Source organism: Candoia aspera, chromosome 12, assembly GCF_035149785.1.
Source record: "Candoia aspera isolate rCanAsp1 chromosome 12, rCanAsp1.hap2, whole genome shotgun sequence".
Taxonomy (NCBI): Eukaryota; Metazoa; Chordata; class Lepidosauria; order Squamata; family Boidae; genus Candoia; species Candoia aspera.
Genome location: NC_086164.1, coordinates 454,645 through 475,183, shown reverse-complemented (window position 1 = coordinate 475,183; position 20,539 = coordinate 454,645). Strand labels below are relative to the sequence as shown.

At 58.4% G+C, this 20,539-nt stretch overlaps 1 protein-coding gene across 1 annotated transcript; it reads right to left on the bottom strand.

Annotated features, from left to right (window-relative positions):
• Nucleotides 1-1,117: 1,117 nt before the first annotated feature.
• DGKK (diacylglycerol kinase kappa) lies at nucleotides 1,118-17,841 on the bottom strand. Its single transcript, XM_063313492.1, has 29 exons — nucleotides 17,740-17,841; nucleotides 17,312-17,422; nucleotides 16,822-16,902; nucleotides 15,850-15,954; nucleotides 15,306-15,438; nucleotides 14,968-15,074; nucleotides 14,729-14,854; nucleotides 14,117-14,219; nucleotides 13,450-13,612; nucleotides 13,121-13,229; nucleotides 12,302-12,441; nucleotides 12,023-12,104; nucleotides 11,803-11,894; nucleotides 10,169-10,268; nucleotides 9,675-9,897; nucleotides 9,114-9,212; nucleotides 8,577-8,676; nucleotides 7,553-7,660; nucleotides 6,428-6,524; nucleotides 6,077-6,184; nucleotides 5,747-5,860; nucleotides 5,515-5,649; nucleotides 4,997-5,163; nucleotides 4,201-4,321; nucleotides 3,939-4,025; nucleotides 3,717-3,836; nucleotides 3,221-3,344; nucleotides 2,261-2,391; nucleotides 1,118-1,818 (listed from the first exon to the last, which is right to left on the bottom strand). Exons 4-29 carry the CDS (start codon nucleotides 15,901-15,903, stop codon nucleotides 1,744-1,746), a joined length of 3,018 nt encoding a protein of 1,005 aa, XP_063169562.1. The 5' UTR covers nucleotides 15,904-15,954; nucleotides 16,822-16,902; nucleotides 17,312-17,422; nucleotides 17,740-17,841; the 3' UTR covers nucleotides 1,118-1,743.
• Between the last annotated feature and the right edge of the window lie 2,698 nt (nucleotides 17,842-20,539).

The window sequence follows — 20,539 nt, the reverse complement described above, 5'->3', positions numbered from 1 at the left end:
ACGGTCATGGCCAGCTCCCAGCACAGAAGTGCCCTGCCCAGCTGTGCCCATGCACAGCACAGGGAAGGAGTGGCACCACTGGCCACCAGTCCACTTGTCTTGGGGTGGCAGCAGCAATCTCTCCCTGCAGTTGTCCTCCAAGGCCAGCAATGGCTGTGGCAACCTTGGTCTAGAAATCCAGACAGGGTGGTACAAGGCGTTGGCTGCTGTCTCGGTTAGCTGAGAAGCCCACACGTCTGAGTGCCAGAGAGAAGCAAAGATGCCAGTGGGGTCCTCCAGTGGGGAGAAGGTGCCCTCTTGGACTAACTCCTGAGGCGATGGTCAAATGCAGCATCCGGGTTGTCTTCTGTCCTGCTGGGCAGAGTCAGCTGGCGCATGGCGTCTCAGTCTGGTGCTTGCAGCCCAACCAGGCATCCAGGGGGTCCTGGCCTGGCAACCCCCCATTTAGTTTCTGCTAAAAGCCACTCTGCACCACAGTGGCTGAAGAGCTCTCCCAGAAAGCTCCAGGTCTCCCAGGTCAGATTCCAAAGTGCATTTGCGCAACACAGGTGAAAAATAAATTAAGTTATATATTATTCTTTAAATAAATATCTTCTTTCCAAGGTATGTACATTTTTATCACACTTTATAACAGACTGGATCAATGTGGCAAAGGTGCAGATAGGGAACAAGAGTTGGGGAAAGGGGCAAATGGAAAGCCCACCAAGAGCCTGGAAGCTGGCACCATGGGGCCCAGTCTGCCATGTGGGTGGGCGGGCGCAGCACAAACCCCAACCTCTGAAAGTCTTGCTCCCTGCTTTCCAAGGTCCTTCTCTAACTGTCGGTAATATTAGCGTGTTTCCTATCTGAGCAATCTTAGGTTTCTTGATGGAATCTTCTGTCTAATAAAGAATGTTGTAGAATTTGAGAGTTTGCATGTTTATAATTAGTCGGTCAGCTGGCAAGTGACCTCGGATCATGAAATAAAACTATCTGGAATTATACGTCAGCTGAAATGTGCATGCATGCCACGACTGAGGCTTCAATGACTGGCAAGAAAAACTTTAATTTTAAAAAGAACTGCAAAGGGCTGACTGGCCACCCAAAATGGTGTGGGGGAAAAGGGCTAGCTGGGCAGGGAGTCAGTGGCAAGGGCAGGGCGGTGGCCACCTTTTGCTCCCCCTCACAGGCGCCATCACTCCTTTAACGGACCTGGAAAAGCTGGATCTGTTGTGCTTCCAACTGCCACCGACCATTGGCAGCAGAGAGGATGTCCCTTGCCTAACCCTGAAACTGGCACTGCAAGAATAGGGTGCTGCGAGCACCCCAGGTGGCACTGCAGCCGGTCATCATCAGCCTCACTGAGCCTAGCTCAAAACCGGGGACGAGGCAAGCACTGGTGTGGCATGATAGGAAAGAATAGCTGAAGGCTGCCCCCCCACACCTCCGTTACAGGAACAAGTGGGTGCGTGAAAAGAAGCACAATTCAAGCTTATGAACGTGACTCACAGCAGCTGCCACACAGAGGGGTTGGGGAGATTGGAGGCAAGGAAGGGTGAGCACAGCCATACCGCAATCTTTGGCAAATGTGGGAATGTAAACGCTTGGCCTGGGAGGGTGGAAAGTGGTCCTCGCATGAAAACCTTAGGGGCCCCGGTGCAGGCGAGGCTTGGCAATGAAACGGCCCAGCGAGCCCCGAGGCCACCAATGGCGGTGGATGATGGCCACCAAGTGCAAGGCCATCTTCCCTTTAGAGGACCCTCTCTATTGCTGGCTGGTGGTATCCTTAATGCCCTGGAGAATCCTCTTCAGATGGCCCACCTTTGATATCCCAAGTTCCTGGAGGGGAGAAGAGAAGAGAACTTGCTCAGGGAAGCAATGAGCCCCTCCCCTGTTCAGCAGGCCCTTCTCCTTGCAGTCTCTTAATTATCATTTTGCAGCTCCACACACCTTTCTGCACCATGCGTTGGAGCAAAAGGAATGACGCTATTTGACTGCAGAGCCCCATGCGGTTAGTTCCGTAGCCCTCCCCAAGCGGAGCTCCTGCATGGCCCTTCCTGTTGGAGATCCCCTTCCTGTTAAAGGAACGGCTGGGGCAAGGGCCCTCCCTGCACAGGGAAGCCAGGCAAGGGGCTGATCTGCACCCCTCCTTGTGCCTTTGCTGGGGGGGGGGCGCAAGAGGCAGATCAGGCAGGAGAAGCTTGGCCATGCGCTGCACAAGCAGGACGGTGGCAACCCCTCCCACCGCCCCCTGGGCCTGGGGCAGGACTGCATGGGGTACCTTCAAGTCTCTCCTCTCCAGCAGGATCAGCTCAGAGCCCTGGATGTCGTGGCGCATAAAAAGCTCTTTGTATTCCCCTAAATCAAGACCCTCCAGCCAGGCGGCCACTTCCTCAGGGCCCCAACTGTCCACTGGCAAAAAGGAAAATCACAGGATGGTTGGTTGGTTGAGCTGCCGGAAGGAGGGAAGGAAGGAGGGACAGACTAGGAGAGGCAGGACTGCAGGCAGAGGCAGGTGCAGAGCAGCAGGGGTGGTAGGCAAGCCAGGCAAGGGGCAAGGGGGCATCAGCAGGAACCTGTGTGGGGGAAGCAATGAGCGTGAAACAGTCGCAGCCAGGCGGGGCTCTGTTGACACAGCATGCGGAACCACAGCTAGCCAGCCTCCCTTGAACCCATGCACAGTGCAAGCTCAGCCCCTGGGATTCATTGAACGGTCTGGCAGTCAGGCGAGTCCAGAAAAGCTGGTTCACTGAGAAAGCCGCTGCTGCATCAACCTGGGCAGGCATCCTGTGTGAACATGCCCTGGCACCCCAGAGCGTCACTGCCTTTGCTGCACTTGCTCAAGGAGCAGAGGGGAGAAAGGGGCTGCTGTGGGGCATCACAGTCCTCCCCCCGGGGGACAGTGGGGGAGCCTCCAGCCCCTCCCCTGAGCTTGTCTTAGGGCCATTGCCAGAGGCGCTGCAGGCCTGCAGGGCTGACAGCTCTCGTGGGCTGACGTGGTACCCACAGCTTCTGTGCCTGTCCTTGCCGGAGGCCCCGGGGCTTCCTTCCTGACAGGCCCCCACCCCACCCTTGGGAAGCAGCACCCTGGCCACAAACCGCCCTCCCACCCTGCCCCCGGCTGAGGGGATGCCGACCACCATTTCGGAAGGGCTAGCTGGCCCGTTCCTGGTGCGCCTTTGTCCAGGTGCTGCAGTGCCACATCCAGCCCTTTCGGGTGCTGGGAGGGCTGCCAGGTTACCTGGGGTGATGCCACCAGATCTCTGCTTCTGGAGCTTCTCCTTCTCCTTCTTGGGCTTTGCGAGATTAATCCGTAACCTCAGGCTGCCCTTGTTGCTGCCCCCGGGAGCCTCCTGGCCAACAGCCTGCAAGGAGGGGAAACTGCTGCATGGAGCCAGAGACCCACCCTTGCTGCTTCTGCCCCAACACCTTTCCCTGGGCTGCAGAGGGGGGTGGCAGTGGTGGTGGCAGGTATGACTCAGTGGCCTTCCCTCCTGGCTGGGTTGACCATCCAGCATGTCGCTACTGCCCAGCCTTCCCATGGGGCCATGGGGCTGGGAATTCGGGAGGCGTCCTTCTGATGCAGCCAAGCCGTTCCATCCTTGCAGTGTTCCTCCCCCCAAAGCAGCCGTTCTGTTCCCGACTCCTGTGCTGGTTGCGTGAGGAGACGCGGCTGCCTGCCCCAGCATGGCAGCTCACCGGGCTCCTGCCGCTCCCACCTGCCCATGGGCGCCTGCCTCTTCAACGGCGCTTGCAAGTGGGGCCATCCAGTGGAGGTCGGAGAACGTCTGCAGTTCCTGGCTGACGGTGCCCAGGGCCTGGCGGAGGGCCTCCTCTTGCTGGGGCGAATCCAGCTGCTGTGGGAAAGGCTGCTGAGGAGGGCTGCCTTTGCCCCCAAAAGAAGGCAAGGCATGTCTGGGGCGTAGTGGCATGCCCAGCTGCTTTCGTCCTGTGCTCACCTGTCTTCCTTCCAGGAACGCCCGAGTTTCGGCATACAGGGCCTTGACGCTTACAGACACCTCCATTGCCGTGCTCCGGCTGACCAGCTGCAACCCCTGGAAGGAAAGAAGAGAATCAGAGGCAGCTGGTGCGGAAAGCTATGGCACGGCCGCCAGGGCTCAAGAAGCTGGAGCAACCCCCTGGGACTGATGCCTAGGGTACATTCCCAGTCCTCCAAGCGGGCCCTGCTGAGCCCCACGTGGGACAGTCCCCCACTCTCACCTCTGGGGCACCACCATTGCTCTTGCAGGACGAGACCTCGCTCAGGGCCAGGGAGCTGCTGTTCACGGCATGGGCCAGCTCCTGCTCCATGGCTTTGCGGGCCTTGGCAGCTTCACGGATCCTGCAGGAGGGAAGAGGAAATGGCCCCTCAGCCACAGGCCTGGCATGGCGGGCAAGCCACTGGCAAACTGGCTTCACCCCGTCCCCTGTACAATATGTGAGCTTGTGCAGCTGAATTGTCCCTATTGAGCACAGGAGAAAGCAAAGGAGGGCCAAGAAAAGACCCATCAGGCTCCTGTAGAGCAGGGTTTTTCAACTTTGGCAAGTTGAAGATGCATGGACTTCAACTCCCAGAATTCTGCGAGTTGGAAGTCCACACATCATAAAGTTGCCAAGTTTGAAAAATCCTTCTGTAGGGCAAAGTGGCTTATTTATTGCGTATGTCCTTCAGTCAGAGCTGAAGCCAATGTATGCAGTACTCTCCCACCCTCCTCCTCCTCCTGAGCCCCAACCTTTTGAGGGAAGTCAGACTGAGAGCACACTCAACCCACAGATCTTCAGAAAGCCACCATCGTTCATGAAAGGCTTCCCCAATGCCTTTCCCATCACCCCGTTGTGAGGTACAGAGATAACATTAATCATAAAGGCATAACTGGAGCAACATTGGAGCCATGGACCACAAGCTGGTCCATGGCTGGGAAGCAGGTCCCCTTGGCCACAGAGGGCCCTTCCAGCAAAGGCTTCCGGGGCGGCCTTTGGAAAGGTGGCCACTTCCAGGGGACCGGCATGGTGGTACCTGCTAGTGAGGGTTTCGGTGGCTTGGACCAGCTGCTGCATCTGGGCTCCCTCTTCCTCTGTCAGGTACTCCATGGACTGCTGGGAGCTGAGCCGAGGCCGAGATGGGGCTCGGTAGCCCTCCCCCTTCTGCTTGTCCTCCCATGATTTCAGGGTGTTCTCAAAGGCCTGCAGGGACACGGGATGGCCATGGCTGACTCCTGTGGACCACAGACAAACAAAGACGGGGGGCCAAGGGCCTCAACGCACAAGCCCCCTCCCAACGCCAGCCACGGTGCTGGTGGGTCTAGACTTAGGCCAACAGGCTGCCATTGTTCACACACAGCTTAAACTTCCCTGGGATGCTGATGGGCCACAGTAATTGCCCTCCCTGGTAGCTAGGTGAGAGCAGGGCAGGGCATGGCCCCCATTTTGGGGGAAGAGGCCACTTCCAGCTTGCCATAGGACTGACCCCCCCAACAATTTAGCTGCAGCTAGATTCTCATGCAACCGTCCCGCACCCTGCGATGGGTTTATCACCCTGTCTCTTGTCAGCATCTGAGCCCGGTTCTTGTGCTGGATCTTGATCGTCCCTGGGGGCTGGATCCACGCTTCCCCATCCACCTGCACCGGGACACCCTCGTCTCCCCGAATTGTGATCTTCACCATCCGGCACTGGAGAGGGAAGTGAGCCATGAGAGATGCGCTGTCCTTCTGTGCGGGAGAGCCATGGTGGACTGGCCAGCCAGGCCCAGCCCGGGCCCTGCCTCACCTGGGCGATGCGGTGATGCTGCAGGCTGATGACCCGTGAGACCGCCATCTGGATGCTCCCAAAAACAGCAACCACCTCTAGCTTCCTGTCATCGAAGGAGGGAGCCCCAAAATTCTGACAGGGAAAAGAACGAGCCTTCTTACGGCCCTGAGCCAAATCTGGGGGGGGGGGGGCTTCTCTCACGGGAGTTTCTCAGCCAGGTACGCAGAGAAACACCTCACGATTCTTCAGCAACGTGGGCAGCAAAGTCAGCCACCACTGCCCTCCCCAGTTAAAAGGAGAGGCAAGGGCAGCGCAGCTGTGGCATCCCTTGGGCCCAGGGAGACTCACGTTGTCTTCCTTGGTGCCTCCCCAGAAGTTAATGCCACCGGCGTAGCTGGGAATGTTGAGCACCGCAATGCCTTGCAGGCTGGGCAAGGAAACGGGAACCCCGTCACACTGGAAGAGAGTGGGGAGGAGCACTTTGGGCCCCAGGTGAGGATGCTTCTGCCCTGGTGCCCCCGAGGCACACAGAGGCGGGTGTGCCCGGAGTCCACCGCCTGGCGAGAACAAGAGAGCCGAGCGCCCGGCTTCTCTTGCTGGGAGGCGCCGCTCAGCAGACAGCCAGGTCGGGGCTCTCCTTCCTAGATGGCGGCCCTCCTTCAGGCAGGAAGGGGAGTGGGGCCAGCCCCCTTTGAGTACCTCGAGTTGGACCCTCTGCTCCAAGTTCTTGTAAGTCCGTTGCAGCAGCTCCTTCGTTCCCAGGACACCATACCACATCATGTTTTTGGTGCGGCTGCTGCAAAGGCAACGAAGCAGATGTGTGTGTGTTTGTGTGTGTCCTTCTCTTCTTTCTTCTGGCAGGACAGGGCAGGTTGCCCTCCTCTGTGGCTTCCAGACCCCTGAATCCTCGTGCAGTGTGGCTGCCCCAGGAGGTCGTCCGCCCACCTCCTTTCCTTTGGCCTGTTAGGATTAATCTGCTCTGGCCAACTTCCCTTCCTCCTCTTCTTGGTAGCCGGAGGATCAAATGGCCTTTCTCTCTCCAGAGCCAAGTAATTAGCCGGCTCCTTTAGGCTTAGCAGACCTTTGGAGGGCGTGCAATTACAAATAATTAATTGCACAATTAGGCTCCCTCCTCAAGCTCCCATTTCCTTGCGGAGAAGCCCGGGTCTCCTGTGCTGCTGGGGCCAGGGCACAGTTTCCATGTTCCCCAAGGTGGCCTTGGGGAGGCCTCATTAAGACCTTGTTCGCAGAGTCCTTGAGCAAAAGGCCCACCCCTCCCGAGCCAGAGAGAACAACTGCACCCATAGGTGTGTGGGCACAAATGTGTCAGCCCAGAAATGGGGCCAGGAGGCTCAGGGCGGTTCTGGCATTGGCCCCTTTCAAGGAAGGGCCCCTGAAGCTGCACCTTCGGTGTGACTCCGAGTGACTGGAGCAGCTGTGCCAGAGCTGGTTGGAAGCTGTGGTGCAGAGGCTCTGGGGCTCTAGGGCAGGCTGCAGCCATGCCACAGGTGGGGCTCAAGCAACCCACCTCCTCCAGTCTGAAGCTGCTGGGCCAGGGGAAGCGCTGCAGCGGGGGAGAGGGCCGCAAAGGGGCAGGCATCTTGTAATCAGTTGTCAAGTAGCCACCCTCTCTGAGTATGCGTGTCTGCACAGACACACGCACATGCTCCTGCATGGGGCAGGGCAGGAGAAGGAGCTTCAAAGCCGCCCCTGCAGCTTTTTCTCTGACAGCCGAGGGAAGTTCTGGCAGAAGTTTCCGACCCTGATGGAAAAGAAGGGCCTCCGTCTCTGAGGCCTCTGGGCTCCCACCTTCAGCAGACTCACCTGCACTTCTTCGGATGTTCGTCCCTCTTGTTGTTGAACTCCAGGGAGATCTTTGCGTCCAGGCCAATGCCAAAATAGTTGTTCATGACGCATCTTTCGGAAAATTGTCTGGAGCCAGCAGATGGAGGGAAAGGAAACAGTTCAGGAACGAGCATCGAAGCAGAATCAGGAGTGAGGTACCGGAATACGAATGGCTGGTCTGTCCTTTCAGCTTCTTTCCGAGCATTGCGGGAAGGTGGGCAGGAGCATTTGGACGCCAGCCCCAGAGGCACTGAAGTAGGGAAGGACGGGGGCTGGACGGCTGTAAAGCCAAATCCCGATTGATGTGACTGTGCCTTCTTCCAGCCTCCAAAGGCAGGCTAAGATTAAAGGACGCCCTGGCTGACTTCCAGAGACCCGTCCATCCGTCTCCTTGAAGGATGTTAATGGCGTGAGATGGCCAAGCTTTTCAAGGTCACCAGAAGTGGTGGCGGCTGTGGGGGGTGGGGTGGGCAGGGGATCTGCTGAAGCAGGTCTGGCCAGAAAGGAGACGGGTGGCCTCCTCATCCCAGAAGGCACCACGCTGCCTTTTTCTCGGCCCGCTAAAATGGCGGAAGAAAGAGGCAGACTGTCCAGGAGGGCACAAGCCTGTGCAAGCTGAGAGTGGCCTGGGTTGGGTATCAGAGGCAGGCGGCACAAACAGGCTCTACCAGCTGTGCCCCTCTTCTTTGCCACAGCAGTTCAGGCTTCAGGAGATGCTTTTGCTGTACTGTGTTTTATTTCACTGCCTCTTTAAGGTGGGTGTAGGCCATCAGTTTAAAATGAATTTGCTGAGCTGTTTACTAGCCCTGTCTGGCATTTTTAACTGCCATATGACGGGAAGAGCAGAGAAATCTTTTCTCTGATCAGCAAGTGATTCTTTCGACAAGGAGTCACTTTCTCAGTGTGTGCAGGCCTGAGAAGCGCCTGCCATGGCCCTTCTTTGCGCTCGTCCCACGCGCTGAGCCTCCCTCTCCAGGAGCTCTGGGCAGCTGCGGCCACTCACTCAGCATCAGGGTCCTCGGCGAAGGGGGTGGTGGTGAAGCTCTCAGGCCGGTCCAAAAGGAGGGAGGATGTGGTGGAGATGACCGTGTTGCGTCGGGACTCTGGAAGACACAGCCAGAGAGAGGCCAGGAAGGCTGTGCAGCTTCCGCTCTGCCGCTCAGGAGAGATGCCGGCCTCGACACCTCTGCCTTGACATCCCTGCCGCGCCCCCCTCTGCTCGGGACAGAGCGTCCTTGTGCTGCCTGGCCCCACCAGAGGCAGAGGGATGCTCTCGCGACCCTCGGGCCCCCGAGATGGAACTGCAGGGTCCCTGTGCCCCGTGCAGGTTTTCTGCCTGCAGAACAAAGGGCACAGGACCTGCCGCCAGCGAAGGCCTGGCATCTCAGCCAGGAAGCTGAAAAAAGCGAGCCAGAGGATCTGCTCTCTGGGTATTCCAGGGAGAGGACAGGCAGCCCCAGGGTTTTCCCTAATTCTGCTTCTCTGAAGCCAACAATCCTGCCCCCCACTCCTAGCCCAAACCAGCATCTCAGAGACGTACTGGGTGGTTCAGTCTCCTTGGTGAAGTCCTCGCTGCTGTCCTTGCCAGCCACCAAGAGGCTCCTGTAGGTCTGGGTCTGCTTGTTCTGCTCATCCACCGCTGTGTGTGGGGGGGAGTAACAAGTCCTGCTTCTGTCAAAGAGGGACATGCTCTGCCCTGCCCTGGCTTCCACAACAGCTGATACAATCAGCAGATAAAATGGGATTTAAAAGGGACTATTCCCTGTAGAAGCAGCAAAGCTATCAGTAATAAAAGGACAGAAAGTGCAGCAGCAGCAGCACACACAGGAAGCAGCAGTTTAGCCCCTCTGTGGGCCATCCACCGAGCCGGTTGCAGGGGCCTGGGCGCCTGGCAGACAGCGCCCACTATGGCCATGGGCAGGAAGGTCCTGCTGGGAAGAGTGTTCTCAGTGCCCTGCCCGCCTGACCTCCATGACCAGCGGGGCCCCAGCTCTCCGGCACATTCTGGGCTTGAGCCAAGCTCAAGTAGGTGCCACTCTGGCACCGCATCTCCAGCCGCTTCCCTGCTTGGCTCCGGCATGGAGGCCAAGGGCGTGCTTACCCTTCTCTGCCTGCTCGATGATCTGGCGCAGCGCCTTCTTGAGGCTGTTGGCCCTTAACATGAGCTGCTCCTTGGACTTGAAGATGCACGGGGGTGGGCCAGGCGGGAACACATTCTCCTGGGCATGGGGGGCTGGAGAGCTGCCTTCTGGGGCCACAGCAGCTTGCGACTCCTCGGTCAGCTCCCGAACCAGCGAGTCCAGCTTCTCACTCAGCGTGGCACACTGGAAGTTTGGGGGGGGGGTCAGCGGGAGGGCTGAGCGGGAGGGCCTGCAGCTTCCTTCACTCTCTGGACTGGCCCAAGTGGGGAAGGTGGCGATACGCATGCGTGCGCACACACACACACACAAAAGCAAAAGTAGGGGTGCCTGGCAGCGCCATGCCTCTCTTCCAAGACAGTCCAAGCCCTGCAGATCCCAGCATTTCACCATCGCTGCTCTTGAGATCCCCACCCCACCCCATAATGCTGCTTTGGGTGCTTCGGGGGCCACTTGCCTTGCCGGCCATGATGGCGGCTTCCTGCTTGCTGTCGGCTGCCCGTTCGTAAGCTCTGCCCACATCAGCTACGAAGTCGTTCACCGTCCCACACAGGAACCTGGGCGAAAGTGCAACAAAGGGTGCAATTTCCAAGCTACCCAGCTGGGCCCTTGAACCAAACAAAACCCACAAGCAGGTGGAGAAGGCAGAAGCTTCTGACTTGTGGAAGGGAACCTTATGACCACAGGAGCAACTCAAAATGACACCCAGAATGTTCGTATTTTATCTGTTATGCTTTGAAATTGCCCAGTAGCAAAGTTAAACTGATGAGAGCTGCAGAGTATATCTAAGCAACATTTACATACAGCGTGGAACGCGCTCTCAATGGGTAGGTAGAAAGTGCGTATTAATTTATATTCATGGAAACTCAGCAGTGTGGGAAAAACAGCAGAACCCTCTTCTATTTCAGTATGGTGGAGTAAAGCAAACTGCTCCATCCTGCAAGTTCTCACTGCGGAGGAAAGTTCTTGAGCATCTCAAGACAACAAGGCCAAAACCTCAATAGGGTTTGGGGCAGGCGGGGGGGTGGGAGGATTGTCCAAAGATTGTTACGACTTGCAAAGGGTTGTGGAGATGCTTGCAACTTACATTTGCCTCCCTTATTTATTTATTCATTCAATTTCTATGGCCGCCCATCTCTAACTAGTGACTCTGGGCGGCTAACTAAAACAGTCATAATACAAAACAATAGAAACAACAACAAAAATTAAAAATAAATATAAATACAGCCGAGCGATCTAAAAGCCATGGTGTTAACATAATCAGGAAACGGGGCCCTTCCCACACTCGGGTCCCCAGGCCCAGGCACAAAGCCAGGTTTTCAAGGCCTTCCGGAAAGCCAACAGGGTCGGGGCCATCCTAATCTCAGGAGGGAGGATGTTCCGGAGGGCAGGTGCCACAGCAGAAAAGGCAGGCTTCCTGGTCCTTGCCAGCCGACATTCCTTGGCTGACGGGACCCGGAGCATGCCCATCCTGCTGGACTGGATTGGACGGGCAGAAACAACTGGGAGAAGGCAGTCCCTCAGGTAACCCGGTCCCAAGCCATGGAGGACTTTAAAGGTGACAACCAGCACCTTGAACTCCACCAGGAAACACAGTGGCAACCAATGCAGCTCCCGAAGCAGGGGTGTTACGTGTGCCGAGTAGCCGACACTATTTACAACCCAGGCAGCCGCATTCTGGACCAGCTGAAGCTTCTGAATGTGTTTCCAGGGCAGCCCCATGTAGAGCATGTTGTAGTAGTCCAAAGGGGAGGTCACGAGGGCATGAGTGACAGTGAGTAGTGCCTCCTGGTCCAGGCTTGGGTGCAACTGGCGCACAACCCGAAGGCGTGCAAAGGCCCTCTTAGCCACAGCTTCCACCTGCTCTTCCAGCAGAAGCCATGAGTCCAAGAGGACCCCCAGATTGCGCACTGGGTCCGTCTGGGGCAGTGCCACCCCATCCTTTAAAGTACAAAGTGCATAAGAGAAACCAAGATGGACTGTTATGCCCGCACGACTAGCCCAGGGAGGGTTGAGATTCAGATCCAGCCAGGCAAACCAGTGGCCTGAATCCCCCCTGCCCCACCCCAGATGGAAGAGCATCACCCTTACTTTGCCGAGGAGATCACCACCGAGTGTTTGTCGGACTCCAGGATCTTTGCTAGGTGGAGGGCCACTGAGTCAGCGTAGTGAGAAATCTGAGCCTACGGGAATAGCATCCAAGCAACTGTCCTTCAGGCTCCACTATGCCACCTTTGCCTCTGCCCACAGAAGGACCCGGGCAAGGACCCGCCCCAGCACTGCCCCACTTCCAAGCAGGCCTCATGCCAACCTGGATGGTGGAATCCTCGCTCTCCTCTTCCCCGAGGGCTGGAGGTGACTGCTTGGGGGCCTCGTACGTCATGACGCTCCACCTGCAGGGCAAGTGAAGGGGATCTGCAGTGCTTCCCACCTGGGCAGGTAGACAGGCAGCCACACCTGGCCAGGGCTGAAATGGCAAGGCCCATGCCACCACCGGGAAATGGGCCAAGCGTCCTCCTTGGCCTCCCCCTGCAATCGCTTGGCTGCTGGCCCTCCTTTGGGAGAGCGCTTTGACCAGACCCCTCCCTACCTGTCCAACATCTTAGTGGTGGCCCGCTCCAGCTTCTCCAGAACCTGCAGCAACTGCGTATCATCATCGCAGAGGCTGCCCCAGCCCAGCACCCGGGCCAGGTCATTCCCGGTGCCCAGGGGCAGGACCCCAAGTTGGCACTGCAGAAACACAGAGGGGTGGTCAGTGGAGTGGCCGCAGCTGAAGCTGCATGCAGCTTCACTCCATTTCACCTGGGGAAATCGGACTCTCTCAGAGTTCATGAAATGCCACCTCCCAATTCTTTCTGAGCTTCCCAAGGCCTGCCCCCTCCCCTCCCCTCCCCAATTCCCCAGACATGCCACTCCCGCTAGACCAGCAGTGTCTCCGCATGGCGGCAGCACCAGTTGTCTGTGGCAAAGGGAAAGACGTTGGTGGCACCTTAAAGCCAACCAATGTTCTGCAGCAGAACAGTTTGTCAATTCTGAAACGGCAGACTGGTGGTAGGCACCCTTCTTTTTCTCCTGCTCCTCTTGTGTCTCCCCCTCACAAGTATCAACAACTACTCAAATTGTCTGCAAAGTTCCCTTGAGCTCAAACCCTCCACAGACCTCCACAATCTCCATTTGCCATCTGTTTCTGCACAGAGACCACATGGCCTCAGTCGCAAGTTTTCTCCCTCTGATTTGGGTTCTGGCAAGGGTGCGTGCGTGCATGCGTGCGTGTGCGTGCGTGAGATGCAGAATGGGAGAGAGAGAGAAGTAAATCAGGAAAAAAGAGGCAATGAAGCTGAATTTGCTCCCCGCCTCCTGACTCTGCTGCGCAAGGCTGACTTTGGGGCTTTGGGAAGGAAGAGTTCACCTGCTTGTGCAGTCCCAGCGAGTCGATTTCAGACAGGACCCAGCCCACGCTGCCATCCCCACCACACACCAAGATCCGGAAGGTGGAGAACTTCTGAAAGAGCCGCAGCCTGGCCGGAAGATACCAGGAGGAGGTTGGCAAGGGGCACAGTGAAGCATCAGCCATGGGTGCCCACCTGCTGTTCTTCCAGCAGGCAGATGGAATGGGGCCTGCTGCAAGGGAAGGCCATGTGGGGCCCGGGCCCGGGTGGAGCACCTCAGCTCTTGGGCTCCCTCTCCCACCACCCAGACAGGACAGCGGGGGCTCTGAGGAATCCGGATGCGGCTTACCCAAGGTGCGGCCCTCCATTCATGAGATCAAAGACTTGGGCTGGATTGAGGAACTGCTTGAACTTGCGCAGAAACTTCACCCCCTGGTTGTCCCCACTCTTGGAGTTGACAAAAGCCAGAAGCGGGCTGGAGCAGCTGGAGGGGCAGGTGGCCTTCCAGAATCCTGGCGCAGAGGAGGAAAAGCATGTGGCAGACGGAGGGCTGCTGCACCCAGCCAGCAGGCACTTCGGGCATCGCCCCAGCAGGGGCCCTCGGCTGGCAACTCCGAGAGCTCCCGCAGAGCTTCTCTTCCCAAAGGCGTTCGAAAAGCACAGAATGCCGCCCCAGAGGACCGAGGGATCTCCAGCGGAGTGAGCCCCAGGTTCCTCTGCAGCCGAAATGGACGAACAGCTGCAGCCCGACTCTGGCCCGGTGCCGCCCTGCCCAGGGAATGGGCAAGTGCCTCTCTGCCTGCCTGCCAGGCCGGGCTCCTTGAAAGGGCAAAGCGCACCCCAGGCACAACACTGCTGTGCCTCGAGCGGCTTTCCAGAGCCTGGTTCCCATCTGCAGGGGTCAGGGTGCCATTCCAGGATGCCCGGCAGGCGCAAAGGTACCCCAGGCTGGTGTTGTGCAAAAGGCTGGATGGTGGGCCAGGAGGCACCAGCTGCTCCCAGCTGGCACTGCTTACCATCAGAGTCAATGCTGTTGAGGGCGGTGGGGGGGATGATGGAGACTTTGTACTGCCCCAGAGGGCACTTCTTGCCCAGCTGCTCCCTGCAAGTGCTGTGAGCCTGTTGGAGGGGAGAAAGGAGCCGTTTGGCGATCCTGCTGGGGGAATGCCTGCCGGAGCAAGTCTCCCCAAGGAAAGGATGGGGCTGTGGACTTGGCCTTCAAACTGCGTAGGCTCCTGGCCCCTCAACTCTGAGCAGAAAAGCACAAAAGGGAACAGCTCCCCCCTCGGCAAGGCTCCACCAGAGGCTTCTGGGGAGCCCGGTGGGGCGGGTTGGGGTGGGGCCACTTCCCCTTCTACAGAGCGAAGACTTCCAGGCGGCTCCCGTGCAGACTGCCCCCTCCCTTGCCTGCCCTGCGCTTCTTTCCAGCAGTGCTGACCGATCAACTGAGGGGCACCTGAACGGGCCGGGTCATCTCTGCAAGCCAAAGCAGCCACCTCTCCTCCCCTTAGCCAAGCCGTCAGCATCCTCCTTGCCTCCCACTGTGCGAGCAGGCCCCATTCCTACTTGGAGGGAGCCCCCATAGCTGGGCTCTGCTGCCCCTCTTCCGATCCCACCGTGGCTCTTACAACGGCCTTGCACCAGAGGCAGCGCCAGTCCTGCAGCCTCCGCACGCTCCCAGACGTCTTGTCACACACAGCGCAGCGGGCACCGACTGGCAGGTTCCCCTCCAGCCACTGGTGGGGCATGGCCACCTGTGAAGAGAAGGGGTGGGCTTCATCTGCACGTCTAGCTACCTCCCTTGAGGAGGGTTCCTGGGAAGGGGGGGCCTGGCTGGGTCTGCTGCCCAAGGCAGCACTGGACTGACCCCGTCTTCATCCTCGATGATGTCATTGCCAATGGAGGCCAGTGTGGTCCACTTGCAGTTGTTGGTGGCTCTCACAGCACAGCGTTTGTGGGCTTTGAATTTACAGACTGCGAGAGAAAAAAACAGATGCTCAGGAGTTGCCAAATGGGAGAGGAGAGCAGCAGAGAAGAGAAGCTGCAGCTGCTGGAGGAGGAAAGGGATGGCTAGCCACAGCCTGGGGGAGGTGGGATCCTGCCTCTACAGTCAGAGAACCTCCTCATGGGCTGGGATGGTCCCCAGGACTAGCCGCTGCCCTCTCGTGCACCCCTGCTCACCTCCTCCGGGGAGAAAGGGCTTACCTTCACAGGAGAGGCCGTGGGATGTGACGCCGGACAGGGCCTCCCGGCAGACGTTACAGAAGGTGGGACGGGCGTGGGAGCAGGCGTACCAATTGTGCATGCCAGAGAAGTGCTCCATGTTGAACTGGGAAGCCTGAAGAGTCAAAGCAGAGCAGGGGGATTGGCGGTAGGACCGAGGCAAGACTTCCCCGGCCCCAAAGAGGTGCTCCTCCACCTGCTACCTGGGCCAGCAAGGACCTTCTCCCATCCTAATCTGCCCCAAGATTAAATGGGAGGCAAATTAGAAGATTCCCCAGTCCCTGCCCCACCCCCTCTTTTGCCCTGGACTGGCCGCTGGGAAGGGACTTTGGTTTCTCTCAAGGGTGAGCTGTAGATTCCTTTATGCGCAAACACAACCAGGCCAAGGGGGCACCTCCAGCAACGGTTCTGGGGAGAAATGGAAGGCATGAAGCACCCCCTCCCCAAACCTTTTGGCCTCATGGTTTAGGCCTGTACTAGCTTCCCACACATGCCCTCCCAGCAGGGGCCCCTCTCACGCCACCACCTCATTGATTTCCCATTTCTGGACAGACTTCAGGGCCCCAATCCAGTCCTCCATCTCCTTCCGGTTTTCTGCACAAAGAATGAGTTTTCGGAAGGGGGTGATCACCTATGGGAAGAGTAAGATCAGAAAAGTCCTGCTCTTTCTGCTGCCACCAACTCAGCAACATCTCTTTCCTCAGTTGGCCAATGGTGGGCCCCAATGGGAGGCCCATTGTCCCCTGGCTCCCTCCACAGACTGGCATTCAGGGATAGGATTCTTCTGAGCCAGGACCTCTTATCAAGTTGTCATTACCAAGACAACAACACAGTTGGCTTAATCCCCCAAATTGGTTTAGTCCCCCAAGTAATATGGGGTTCTATTTTCCCCACATGCAGTCATCCCATGTCCCCAGTGGATTAAGCGAAAGCAGCATTTGAAGCTTCTTCTGATTGCTGCCTACAACAGACAAGCATGGCTCTCCTCCTACAGTATCGACAATGAGAAGCATCCGGGTGAGCTAGAAGTTCTAAGTACTTTGAGAAATGGAGCTCTGCATCATTTGACATTCGTCAGAAGCCTTCTCGGCTGAGGCTGGTTTGCCTGGGCATCTAGCCCAGGACTGCTTGCTCTCCAGGGTTTCAGGCAGAGGGAGGCCTGTTCCCACCACCTGCTCCTGCATCTTTTGCAAAACAGGATGCCTGCTGGTGCTTTGAACATGGGCTCTACCTCTGATTCTTCCCAACATTCAACTACCAAGCCTGCAGCAAAAGAAGATTATGGATGTGGGATTATAGGATGAAGTGAGATACTGTTATCTATAGGGCACCGAAACCAGGAAAGTGCTCTAGGAGATCCTGGGCTGAGTCAGCAGAATGATGGATTACGGGAGGGAGGGAAAAGAGACTCCTGGGTGTGACAGACCAAAGCCCACTGTCAGGTTTCTGACCCCATCTGGTCTACTGGGAAGACTGCCAGCTCGAGTGGCAGACTTACTGTAAAGCTGTTGTTGATGTTCTTGGTGCTGGTTTCTGCCACGCTGGCGTCCGACAGGTCCACTTCATCAAAGATCAGTGACTGGAAGAGCAAGGGGGAAAGGGGGATGTGCCAGAGACACGGCCTAAACTCCAGAATTTTGGAGACCAACCCTTGGTCAGTCCCTCACCCTGCTCAAGCAGCTTCCCTTTAACATAACAAGTACACAGCTTGGCTCAGAATCAGATCAAGAAAACGGGCAGAGTCCAGCTGCTTATACTCCTTTGCTAGCTGCAGGATTTTTAAGAGAGATTTCTGTGGCTGTTTAGTGCAGATTTCAAGCCTGCTTCCCATTCCACACAGCCGTTTCACCCCCCTGGCTCTCCTCAGCCTTGTCCTTACTGTGCAGATCTGGGCATCTATGTGCACGCCAAGGCGGGGAGTACGTTGCCTCTTGGGGAGAGCCCAAACTGTGGGCTCTCCGAACTGCCCAGGGCTCCTGGGCTTCTACCTTGGAATCCTTGGCGTAGTAGAGGGTCCGGCCACGCAGCTTGAAGAACCGTCTCTTCCACCGCTGAAAGGAGCTTGTCTGCTTCAGCAGGAGCCCCTCCTTCACACTTTTCTGCAAGGATATGAAGAACGTGGGCTCCTTGGCATCGGAGCTTCCCTGGAAGACTCACACGCGGCCCCTCCTGCCACACAATCAGTTAGTGGGTCACACCCCGGGTTCTCCCTGGTTCCTAGAGTAGCAGACGCATCATCCATGCTTTCTCAGAGCAGGTACCCCTCAATCCACCCACCACCTTCATTCCTTGCTAAGTTCTGCCCTGTTACTGGTTGCCTCTATAAGGGCATGGCAGACGTTCAGAGGCAGCCCCCCTGCAAAATGCGGCGCATGAACCAAGGCAGGACACTGATCCTCTCCAACTCCAGCCCCACCTTGCCCTTGCCCCAAGGCAGACCTTTCTCCTGCCCCTCCTGCAAGGCCAAGTCTCCTCCACAGCTGTCGCGGGGAGGGGGGGGAATCCTTCCTGCTGCTCTCCTGCCACCGCTCTGAGGGAGGGCAGGGCCCCTCAGGCTCCCTTAAGGCTGCTGGAGGATCATCTATGCCAGAGGATCATCTATGCTGAGGGAAGGGAGGACAAAGGTAAGCTTTTATTGAAGAGCGGAGTGCCGCGGGATCAAAACGCTCAACCACAGGAACTGGAAAAACCTGATCCTCCCCAGGGGAAAGGAAGCAGAGAGCCCCCCTGCCCGAGGAGAACCCAGGCAGGCTACCAAGCACTTTTGACCTGTGACACAAGAACCCGGAGAGGGCTGTACCACGCTCTTCTTGTACTGGCGGATACAACTGCAGCTGCCTCTCAGGCCTTGCCGGTGCAGGCAGAGCATGCAGATGAAGGACGGCCTGGGTAGGGAAACGCTGATTCTGCACGTCCTTTGGGCTTCTCTGCCCCCAAATGGCCCAGCCCCACAGCGGGTGGGTGGGAGAAGCAACCAGGTAATTCCTTTACTTCCCCCAACAGAAGCCTCCCCCACAAAAGTTCCCCTGGGGGGGTCCCAGGAGAGCAGAGCCATCTGTCCACATTCCCCCACCCCCAAGAATCTTCCCCAGGAGGAGCAGAAGCATTTGGTCCTCTCTGCTTGGCTGGTTTGGTGCTGCGTTTGCGAAGGGTCACTCCCAGGTTGCCAAACGTGCTGCTCCTTGAACCTGGGCTGCTCGCAGGAGCTGACTGAGGACTAACAAGAGCAGATCAGAATCTGATCCGAGCTGCACACCCAGCTGAGGAGGCGGCTGGTGGCATGAAACAGCAGCAAACCACAAGTAGGCCTCTCCCTGTGGTTGGCGCTGGAAAAAGAAACAGCCGTACCTGTGCCGGCACGGAGGGGCTTTGGTGCCCAGCATCTGCTCATCAGAAGGCACTGCCTGAGCTAACCTGCCAGGCTGGACCCCCAACAGACAAGAGGCTCCACTTGGCAGCTGCTGCGCTCTGGACTCCAGCAGCCCTGCAGTGGCATCTGACAACTGCGCTCCACAGGCAAGGCCTCAAGGACAGCAAGGGGGGCAGGTCACCCTCCTTGCAAGATGAGCCGCCTATTCCGAACACGGAGGACATGGAGCATCCTTCTTCATCCCCCAAGCGTGTGCCTGGGGCTGCTCCTGTTCCTTCTTGCACAGGGGCCAGGAGAATGACCAGGTGAGGAGGAGGAGGAGGAGGAGGCCACCTAGCCAGGCCTTTGAGGCAAAGAGCCTGCTCTTTCCACTGCAAGGCCCGGGCATGGGTGCACCAGGAGAGCCAGGAGGGTGGACACTCAGGCACTTACTGTTTCAGTTGGGCCCAGAAGCACCCCTTAACGCCTCTGGCTCCTGCCCACAACAGGGCACCTCGGCCATGCAAAAGGTGCTGAGCGCCCCAAGTGCGGGCCGGGCAGCAGCAGCCTCGGGCAAAGCGAGGCAACGACCTCCGGCGGCAGACTCTGGAAAGCGCGCAAAGCCTGAGCGAATCGGCCCTTCTCACGCTGTTTCTCCCCGGGGCAGGAGTGGGACCTTCTCTCCAGCAAGGAGGCTGTTCTGGGTCTTACACGGCGGCGGAGGCCGAGCCGTCGACCCCCCCTTGAGCGGGAAAGCGCCTGGGGGAGCCGCGCGCGCTGCGCATAAGGCAGGCTGCCTCTGCGCGAAGGCTGAAGGCCCCGCAGACGCCCCTGCGCTTTGGGGAGCCGGTTCCGACCTCGCCCTGGGATGGAAAGCAGAGCAGCCGCCCGGAGCCTCCCCCGACCACGAAGGAGGCGGCGAGAGGAGTCTAGAGAAGGAAGAGCGCGGAGCAGGGCAGGAGCGGCGCAAGCGCGGGCGCTTCCCTGGCGCCTCTTGGACCATTCCGCCGGCCTCGCAGCCGCGCAACTCAGCGAGGAGGCGGGGGGAAGAAGCCGGGCCGCCTCGAGGAGTCGCCACCGCCGGGACTGAAAGGCGCAGGCAGCCCTTCTGCAAGGCGCGCTGCGGCTGCCGCACAGAAGCCCCCGCCTCTCCAGGCGCCGCAGCCGCGCGCTCAGCCTCTCCAAGTAGGCGACCCGTTGGGGACCGAGCGCTGGAGCCTGCGGTAGGCGAGCCCGGCCGGGGGTCACTACCCCGGCCAGCCTCAGAGAAAAGGGCAAGGAAGCCCGGCTGGATTGGGAAGGGCGGCCCGGCCCCGCCCGGCAAGAGGCCCAGCCACCGCGCACACAACGCCCGTCCACGCGGCGGGGGGGGGGATGGGGGGGAGGAGAGCTGCCTGCCGTCGGGAGGGCCACTTGCCCAGGGCCGGCAGCGGGCCCCAAAGGCAGACACCCGGTGCCTTCAACCTGGTGCAGGATGGGCATCGGGGAGGACGCCTCTCTGCCAACGTCCCTGGGTTCTTGACTCCACGAAGCTCCTGTCCGCCTGCCACAAGGCAGAGAAGCTTCCGCCCTCCTCTGGAAGGTCAGAACCCTCGCAAAAGTGCTCCGGAGAAGGCTGACCAGGCACAGGAGCCAGCCAGCCACCCACCCTTCTGACCACCTTCACTTGCAGCCAGTCGCCGCTTGTCTGCCCTGCACCAGTGGCTGCATGAGGATGCTGTGGACACCCAAGTGCCAACTCATAGCCCAGGGCCCTGGCCCAGGCAGCCCTTGGGCACCTCTGGCAAAGGACAGGCCCAGCCCTTAAGTCCGCCAAATACGTGCAGCAGCAGAACTGTGCGCCGTGCCGTTTTTCTCAGCCGTTTTG

Bases quoted from the DNA above. Each gene is read 5' to 3' on its own strand.
- DGKK (XM_063313492.1), bottom strand. From the start codon at position 15,903: ATGGAGGACTGGATTGGGGCCCTGAAGTCTGTCCAGAAATGGGAAATC. The intron at 11,895-12,022 runs GTTGGCATGAGG...CTATTCCCGTAG, and splicing joins GCGAGGATTCCACCATCCAG to GCTCAGATTTCTCACTACGC. The intron at 6,525-7,552 runs GTGAGTCTGCTG...TTGCCTTTGCAG, and splicing joins GAACATCCGAAGAAGTGCAG to CAGCCGCACCAAAAACATGA.